The sequence below is a fragment of the Gigantopelta aegis genome, chromosome 14 (genome assembly GCF_016097555.1).
Source record: "Gigantopelta aegis isolate Gae_Host chromosome 14, Gae_host_genome, whole genome shotgun sequence".
Lineage (NCBI taxonomy): Eukaryota > Metazoa > Mollusca > Gastropoda > Neomphalida > Peltospiridae > Gigantopelta > Gigantopelta aegis.
In genome coordinates this window covers 28,316,515-28,326,694 of record NC_054712.1, presented here as the reverse complement: position 1 = coordinate 28,326,694, position 10,180 = coordinate 28,316,515, and the positions used below count along the sequence as shown (strand labels likewise).

The 10,180-nt window shown below is 37.9% G+C and overlaps 1 protein-coding gene across 2 annotated transcripts in view; it reads right to left on the bottom strand.

The window, feature by feature from the left end:
• Nucleotides 1–10,180, bottom strand: part of LOC121388087 (TELO2-interacting protein 1 homolog) — a 47,250-nt gene that overhangs the window by 2,243 nt on the left and 34,827 nt on the right. For both annotated transcript variants that reach the window (XM_041519299.1, XM_041519300.1), the window contains exons 20-25: nt 9,617–9,725; nt 8,622–8,704; nt 7,973–8,088; nt 3,668–3,755; nt 2,818–2,904; nt 1,054–1,176 (exon numbers count right to left, since the gene is read on the bottom strand). In XM_041519299.1, the coding sequence (XP_041375233.1) occupies nt 1,054–1,176; nt 2,818–2,904; nt 3,668–3,755; nt 7,973–8,088; nt 8,622–8,704; nt 9,617–9,725 (606 nt within the window). The remainder of the gene's footprint in view (nt 1–1,053; nt 1,177–2,817; nt 2,905–3,667; nt 3,756–7,972; nt 8,089–8,621; nt 8,705–9,616; nt 9,726–10,180) is intronic.

The following is a 10,180-nucleotide window of genomic DNA, read 5'->3' as shown; positions in this document are numbered from 1 at the left end:
AGGCGTGCCAGACTGTTCTGAACATCACCCAGTCGGATAGCTCTAATTTACTCTGTGTAACCAAAGATTCAATTGTTCGAGGCGTGCCAGACTGTTCTGAACATCACCCAGTCGGATAGCTCTAATTTACTCTGTGTAACCAAAGATTCAATTGTTCGAGGCGTGCCAGACTGTTCTGAACATCACCCAGTCGGATAGCTCTAATTTACTCTGTGTAACCAAAGATTCAATTGTTCGAGGCGTGCCAGACTGTTCTGAACATCACCCAGTCGGATAGCTCTAATTTACTCTGTGTAACCAAAGATTCAATTGTCCGAGGCGTGCCAGACTGTTCTGAACATCACCCAGTCGGATAGCTCTAATTTACTCTGTGTAACCAAAGATTCAATTGTTCGAGGCGTGCCAGACTGTTCTGAACATCACCCAGTCGGATAGCTCTAATTTACTCTGTGTAACCAAAGATTCAATTGTCCGAGGCGTGCCAGACTGTTCTGAACATCACCCAGTCGGATAGCTCTAATTTACTCTGTGTAACCAAAGATTCAATTGTCCGAGGCGTGCCAGACTGTTCTGAACATCACCCAGTCGGATAGCTCTAATTTACTCTGTGTAACCAAAGATTCAATTGTCCGAGGCGTGCCAGACTGTTCTGAACATCACCCAGTCGGATAGCTCTAATTTACTCTGTGTAACCAAAGATTCAATTGTCCGAGGCGTGCCAGACTGTTCTGAACATCACCCAGTCGGATAGCTCTAATTTACTCTGTGTAACCAAAGATTCAATTGTCCGAGGCGTGCCAGACTGTTCTGAACATCACCCAGTCGGATAGCTCTAATTTTCCACTATCCAGAGTACCAGTTTCTATTAACATGACTACCACTTCTTTCTTTACACATTTGTAAAAATTTTCACACATTAAATTTAGGACATCATTTTCATGGTCATGGCAGGTTACACAAAAGAGAAATGGGTTACTTTAGTTTTTGCATCATTCAGAAATGGCTTACGCAAATTTTCAGTTCTCAGTGGTGTGATTGTTATGAAGTACGAACCTTGACTGGTTTGAAACATGGTGCTGGAGGGACGAGGTCGCTGGGAGAGTAGAGTCGGTGGAGAGACAGCCACATCAGATCGGGCTCTAGCTGTATCAGGTGCTGCACACTGGTCATACTCGCCTAACACAAACCCAAAAGCAATTCTTTTAACAACACTTTTAACAACTTAAACTTTGTTTTGTTTAACAACATCAATACAGCACATTGATTTATTAATCATCAACTATCGAAAGAAAGAAAGTAATGTTTTATTTAATGACAACACATTTTATTTACATTTATATGGTGTCTGACATTGTTAAGGACCACACAGATATTGAAAGAGGAAACCCGCTGTCGCCACTTCATGGGCTACTCTTTTTTTTTTTTCAATTAGTAGCAAGGAATCTTTTTATATGCACCATCCCACAGACAGGATAGCACGTACCACAGCCTTTGTTTCACCAATTGTGGTGCCCTGGCTGGAACGAGAAATAGCCCAATGGGTCATCAGTTATCGAAGTCAAACGTTTGATAATTAAAGGAAACATTTTTCCACTTGCACTTCACATAAACGATAGCATATACATGGCCTTTGATATAGCAGTTGTGGGGATGGGATGGAGAAAACCCCAATTTGAGAATGGGTGCACCAAGGGGGTTCGATCCCACAACCCAAGCCCCTCGGACAAGCACTCTACAGCATAAGCTAGGTCCCAGCCTCTGCTTACTTCTAAACTGCATAGTTGGTGTCTTACATGTGGAAATTTTGACAGTTGGTTTAGACCGTGAGAGAGGAAAGAAATGAAGGAATATGTGATATGACATCTCAGCACTTGTTTAAAACTATGGCTAGTTAGTGTGATGGTTATGGTTATTTTGACACTTGGTCTAGATAGTAACAGCCTTTGATAACTAATGCAAACTACCACTCTTTATAGATTAATAACTTGAAAAGGGTTTCTACCAGTATTTGAAGTATACAGGTCAAATGTCTTTGAAATAGATGGTGACTAGTCACATTGTATTTTGACTTATTTTCACTGGAGCATCTCTGAATGGTGATCAGTGAGGACAACAAAGCTCCTACTGAAACTTGTTTTACTGAAGAAAGATGAGAGACAAAAATTAATAAGGAAGGATTTTCCTAAAAAAACATTGGAAGATTAGTTCTGTAAACAGTTAAACTGCCGTATCAGGAAGATTAAAACACTGGATCTACAAGATACTGAGATCAGTGTGTGAACTAGATGGGGAACACTGATCATCTCTGTAAGTAAACACAGGTCAGTAAAACTTCAGTCGGCTTTCTGGCAAAACATCTTTTGACATGCAATTTTGATTCTGTAACTAATTAAAAGGCATTCGACTTGCTAACTTGAATCTTTTACCACAAAGGGGTAATAGTCGTGATATTGGATGCAAAATATTATTATTCTGGTACAAGTATGTTCCTAGGTATTAATCAGTAGAGAGGTAAAGTTTTTTTTCAGACTACCTGCTTTATTAGTTACAGGGCACTGGAAGGGACAGTACATGAAGCTCAACTGGTCCACAGAGGGTAATCAATCCTACAACCCAGTGCACCTCGGGCTCTTGTTACTGTTCTACAAGCCACACACACCTGAACACAGAACCCCATGAAATTAGTTACAAATAATATAAATATTGTACAACACACATGAGGTTTTTCAAAAATAAATGACACCTGAAAAAACTTAATAATAATTATTTTATTCCCTTTGAAATTCAAAGATATATTCCACAGCACACATATGTTACCTCTTGCAATGGTTTGCACTGATGGACACTCAAATAGGGGAGACAACTCTTGGCCAGCTTCTCAACATCAATAACGGAAGCACCAATCTATAAAAACCATAATATAAACACGTGCAGTTTATTTATTTATAAATCCTGGCTCAAAATAGGAAGAAAAAAATATGTCCTGCCAAGATAAGAATAACTGCTGGAAATAAGGCAACATGGGAACATGGGTGGGTTTCAGAAGTGTGAAAAAAGTAAACATTTGAGATGTATTTTAGAGCAGTCTATAATTAAAGTAACAGAATCACAAGCTAAATAGCAGATGGGATGACGTTGTACACACATCTGTCTGTTTTGGTGGGTTTCACGGGTGAATTTCTGCTTCACAGATGAATTTCTGTTTCACATGTGAATTTCTGTTTCACAGATGAATTTCTGCTTCACATGCTCGGTCTTAAAAATATTTTCGCAGGCCACTATTTTGAGCCTTTCAAAATGCATGTGAACAGCCACAGTGAAATAACTGACCACTTGCATCTAATATATTAAGTCAATGCTATTTGATTATTATAACAAAAAATAGTCAAGTGTAAGTATATTTCACCTTTAGCATAAACAAATAAAACAAAACTGTTTACTACAAAGCTCTACTTTTAATATATTTAATAATTTAAAAAATGTAGGGAGAGGCCTTAATATAGGCTCATGCCTGTTGGCAGATCCCAAAACAGCATATTTAATGGTTAATAAATATTGTTTAAGCCAATATATTTAATACATTTAAGGATTGTCTGTTATTTCTGTCATCGGGGTATGAACAAAAACAAATCATCCACAAACTGTGAATCAGTGACGCCATGCTCACCTGTCGTGCTATGTATCCTATGTGAGCGAGACAGGCCAGCTGGTATTTGTAGTTGATGGTGTACTGGTAAGCTGGGGAAGACTTCACACTGAAACAGAAGCAAGGTCAAAGTCTTACACACTGAAACAGAAGCAAGGTCAAAGTCTTACACACTGAAACAGAAGCAAGGTCAAAGTCTTACACACTGAAACAGAAGCAAGGTCAAAGTCTTACACACTGAAACAGAAGCAAGGTCAAAGTCTTACACACTGAAACAGAAGCAAGGTCAAAGTCTTACACACTGAAACAGAAGCAAGGTCAAAGTCTTACACACTGAAACAGAAGCAAGGTCAAAGTCTTACACACTGAAACAGAAGCAAGGTCAAAGTCTTACACACTGAAACAGAAGCAAGGTCAAAGTCTTACACACTGAAACAGAAGCAAGGTCAAAGTCTTACACAATGACAACAGGAAGATGTGAATGTCATCACGAACAACTAACAGCATATGCTTGCATTTTTATATACCTGATATATACTGATGGAAAGAAATTATAAGGGAAAATATAAACAGTAACAGCAAACACTGACTACAACCAAAACCCTAATCGACAGTATCAGGAAGTTAAGCGCATTACTTGCAGTCAATACCTCTGTACTGACATTCAGTTCCACATTATATCTCTGCATTGTGTACAGGTATAACCATTCGGGCACCTTTCATGCATATCTGTAGCTTTGTTTGACACACAATAGTCAATGTGCATTTTTGTGCTGGGGTGTTGTCAAACATTTACTAGAAATCCTAAAATTAATGTGTCCCTAAATTAATGCGAGTGACGGTTGGCAGACTAAAATGCGACATGAAATTAATGCAAGTGGCCTCCCTATGAAATATTACTTTCCTAATAACACATGTCTGTGTACTTTCCAATTAAATCTGAGTTACAGGCGTCTTCATTGAGATCAACTCACTAACATGTCAGTGTATGCGTCAATTAACCTGTTTAGTCCCAAGTGTTTTTGATGAGATCAACTCAAAGCGTATTGTTGCAGCAATCATTTACCTAACGTGTATAGTTATCTAAATCTGGCTAAACATTAGAAGACATGTATCTTCTTTTTAAAATGTGTATGTAGCTATTTTGAATTATGTTTGTATATATTCTACCAAGAACTCCTGTTATCATCTTGTCACTGTAAATACCCACTGTACAATAATTCCTCATATGCTGTTGTTTGACGGCCTGAGAGTACAGAAATAAAGTTTCAAAGTTTCATGTACCATTACAACTGTATCTTCCTAAGATATGCCGACAAGTTGCAGTGAACTTGGAACAGTAAAAACAAAGAAATGGTCAATCTCAGGATTAGCATGCTAAAACCCATTTATGGGCGATGAATCTTTGTTTGTTTTAATAGTATGCGACACATAGCTTGCTGATTATTGCTAGGCTCTGCCTGTTGTGCAATCCTTTTGACTTTTTTCTGATCAATAAAATATCTCAAAACAATTATTGCTGGACAAAACATAAAAATAAATGTGCCATATTATTAATGCAAATAACACAAACTCACATTTTTCGCATTAATATTATGATCGCATTCATTTCAGGATCTACAGTATTTATTCATTCATTTATTCCATTCTAGCAGTGAAATAAATTTGATCTCCAATGCCACATATTCCTTGAGAAAACATATTATCAGTATATTCGAGGTCTGATAATCAGAACTCAAATTGGTAATTGGAATAATGCAAAGTAGTTGATGTGAATTGCAATTTTTTTTTTAAAAGTCTGATTTGATGAAGGACACACGTCTAAATCACACCGATTAATTAATCATCAGCTACTGGATATCAAGCAATTGGTAATTTTGACATAAGTCTTCAAAGGACATGTGCTACATTTTTTCTATCGGCAGCAAGTTATTTGTATATGCACTTTTCCATAGACAAGACAACACATACCATGGCATTTGATATACCAGTCTTGGGGCACTAGTTGGGACAAACAGAAAACCAATGGGTCTGCTGAAGTAGTTCATCCTATAACTCAAGAATCTCAGGTGAGCGCTTCACTGATTTGAACTACATCCCATCCTGCTACTTGGTAAAGTAGTGTCAGTAAGACAGCAGTTTTTCCAATCACTGACTTGAACTACATCCCGTCCTGCTACTTGGCAGAAGTAGTGTCAGTAAGGCTGCAGTTTTTCCAATCACTGACTTGAACTACATCCCGTCCTGCTACTTGGTAGAAGTAGTGTCAGTAAGGCTGCAGTTTTTTCTCTCACTGATTTGAACTACATCCCGTCCTGCTACTTGGTAGAAGTAGTGTCAGTAAGGCTGCAGTTTTTCCTCTCACTGAATTGAACTACATCCCGTCCTGCTACTTGGTAGAAGTAGTGTCAGTAAGGCTGCAGTTTTTCCTCTCACTGAATTGAACTACATCCCGTCCTGCTACTTGGTAGAAGTAGTGTCAGTAAGGCTGCAGTTTTTCCTCTCACTGATTTGAACTACATCCCGTCCTGCTACTTGGTAGAAGTAGTGTCAGTAAGGCTGCAGTTTTTCCTCTCACTGATTTGAACTACATCCCGTCCTGCTACTTGGTAGAAGTAGTGTCAGTAAGGCTGCAGTTTTTCCTCTCACTGATTTGAACTACATCCCGTCCTGCTACTTGGTAGAAGTAGTGTCAGTAAGGCTGCAGTTTTTCCTCTCACTGATTTGAACTACATCCCGTCCTGCTACTTGGTAGAAGTAGTGTCAGTAAGGCTGCAGTTTTTCCTCTCACTGATTTGAACTACATCCCGTCCTGCTACTTGGTAGAAGTAGTGTCAGTAAGGCTGCAGTTTTTTCTCTCACTGAATTGAACTACATCCCGTCCTGCTACTTGGTAGAAGTAGTGTCAGTAAGGCTGCAGTTTTTCCTCTCACTGATTTGAACTACATCTCGTCCTGCTACTTGGTAGAAGTAGTGTAAGTAAGGCTGCAGTTTTTCCTCTCTCTTTCTCAACTAAATGCTAAAATGGCTGTAGTTGAAAATGTGCTGAATAACTTTCTTTTTCTTCCAATTTATACTCTAATAAATGTTTAATACTATGGCTGGATACAATGTAAGTCACTCCTCCTCCTCTCTCAACCAAGTATCGAAATAATAACATGTTCAACTGTAAATAGCTGTAATTTATAATGTACTGAGGTGTTGCCAAACAAAATACCTATAATTTTCTTATACTTCATACTCTAATTTAATAAGTGCTTAATGTTATGGCTAGTGCAATGTACTATTTTTGCCACATGCAAAATCAAGGCGAGCTGATGATAATAAAATTTATTTAAAATGGTATTGCAAGGCAAACAATTTGCCACCCTTCTAAAACTTTGCACAGAGATGTGGAGGGGAGTGTGCGTGATCACTTGCCTTTCCTAGCGAAGAGGGTTGTAACTCACTGCTTGACAGACATTCTAAACTATGATGGCCAACTTCTGGGTTTTAAACAAAAGGCTACCAAAATAATTACTATGACTTTATGAAAGAGGACACACACACACACACACACACACACACGCACGCACACACGCGCACACGCACGCACACACACGCACACACACGTGCACACACGCACGCACACACACACACTTGTACGCACACACACACAAGCACACACACACACAAGTGCACAGACACACACACACACACACACACACACAGACGCACACACACAGACGCACACACACACAGACACACACACACACACAGACACACACACGCACAGACACACACATACACAGACACACACACACACACACGCACAGACACACACACACAGACACAGACACACACACACGCACACGCAGACACACACACAGACACAGACACGCACACGCAGACACACACAGACGCAGACACAGGCACAGGCACAGGCACACGCACACGCAGACACACAGACAGACACACACACACACACACACACACAGACACACACAGACACACACACGCACAGACACACACACACACACACGGAAAGACAGATGTAGTCAGATAGATGGATGGCCTGATAAATGGATCTCTTTTCTCAATACTGATTCTAACCAGAAATGCTTTTTGGGAACAGACTGACTCAGTAAGATGATGAGTACAGAGTTTATATTTTTTCAATGTGAAGTGTGAGGAAACCTTACCTTAGATGTGCTTGTTTTGTAAACCTTACCTTAGATGTGCTTGTTTTGTAAACCTTACCTTAGATGTGCTTGTTTTGTAAACCTTACCTTAGATGTGCTTGTTTTGTAAACCTTACCTTAGATGTGCTTGTTTTGTAAACCTTACCTTAGATGTGCTTGCTTTGTAAGAAAATTAACCATTTTTGGAATCACGTCCTTAAAAGTCCTGCGACAAATGAAGTCTCCACAAATGTCAGCCATTTTTCTGAGAGTTGACACTGCCTGCAAAAACAGATTTGCTAATTTTATAATGTATAAACACATGTTATCACTGTCAGGAGAAATAAAAACAAATATAGTAACAGTCGCAAACAATTTACATAACATTTTATATTTAAATAATTATTCAGGTTATGCTGTTTGTCTTCTAGCTTTTACACACCTATTTCAACAAAAACTAGCAAAAAATACAGTTCTCAAATGAGATCAATAAATTTCAAATGATGACAGAAATAAATTTCAAACAAAGACATTATACTTATTACTCTTTAATGCCAACCCGAGTTAAGCAATCTTCCAACCGAGCTAAAAATTATAATAACCTCCGCTGCCCACAAAATAATTCAGTTATATAAATGAATTCTACATGTATGACACCGCAATATGTCTAAGTCAGTTGTATATGAAATTTGCTATAATGAATTATGCACTCAATTATTTCATTATTTGACGTGCAATAAGATATTAATAAACAATTTATTCTGGGCTGTATTGCTAATACTGGCAATTACATACAACCCACTTATTATACCTACTTGTATTGCAACTAGTTTTTCTTCATCATCAAACCTGAGAGAGAATGGCTGCCACAGCTGGTGAATAAGAGGCAGAAGTTCATCTATAAACAGAATTTATAATTTAAAACATCTGGGGCTATATTCTCAAAAGTAAATTTATAACTAAATATATAAATATTGTAATGATAAGTTATGTGTAAATGTGGATGTAAATTAACATCTGTTTTCAGATACAGCAAATGTCTGAAGCAAACACATTTTTTTCACATACAGTGATGTACATAGAGGATTCGTCACTAGTATTTTTTAATATGGAAAATATCAACTGAGTCTATGTTAATCGGTATTTGTCGAGGCTCTGCCGTGACAAATACCGATTAACTAGACAAGGTTGATATTTTACATATTAAAAAACACGAGTAGCGAATTCTATTTATCCTATAATACTTCTAAAATAACATTGTAATTAGTTTTTTAGTAAACCACAGTACTAAAGTCGCCGCTATCGACATTATGACGTCATCACAATTAGCAGAGATTAGTTAGACGTCACGCATTTTAAACAAATCTTTGAAAACGTTACGCTCAGGTACACGGGTCTTGTTGGCTTGTAAGCAAAATGTCTCATCCACAACAACACATAACCTAGAGACCTTGCAAATTTGCATACCATTATTAACTGGCTTAATAAAGTAAATTATCACATGGGTTTATGACATGGATATCATGGGTAAGTTATAGGATAAAAAATATTATAATGTTGATGGATAAACCATTCTTTGTCTATTTAAAAAAAAATCAAACCAGCAAGGCTAATAAGTAGTTAGCACCAACATTTATACAATAATCCTAACGTTATTTTTATTCTTGATAAAACAGTATGTTAGTTGTTATTACTGCAAAAAGACTGATAATATTAATCCCTCTCCTGAATAGGTACACCATTAAACAGACACATTTTAATACAGTCCCTGAATATACATTAGCTGAAAATGTAACACAAGATAATTTACCTTTCCAGTCCTGTAGAGCCGTACATGCATCACTGACACAGTCGAGAACGAGCAGACGCAGCTGTGCTGAACTAGCAGACGACAAGAGATGTCTGCTGCGGAGCAACACCTTAAGTAAAGTGAACACTACTGTTTAGTTTCGTATTTTAAACATGAAAACACAGCTGAAATTTGCTGAAATATTAGAGGACAGGTACTTGTGGTACTGTTATAAAGACATCTGGAGCATGAAAAACAAAAGGAAAGATGGCTTGGATTAAACAGAGTAATGGAGAAAGAAGGAAGACCTGATGACATGACTGGAAGGAGGATACTCATAACACAATGGAAGATTCTAACCAGTCTCTCGGGATGTTTGGACCAGTTCATTGGAAAGGGAGGGAATGCAATAATGCTGAGAAGTTCAGTAACAGTAAGAAAAGGAAAAAAAACCTTTAACCTTGTAGTTTAATGTATTGTATCTAACATTTTAGTGCCTAAATATGACATAAATGGAAATATGTTCTATTCCCTACCACAAATCACTACTACAAGTTGTTACTATGTTAGAATGCTGATTTAACC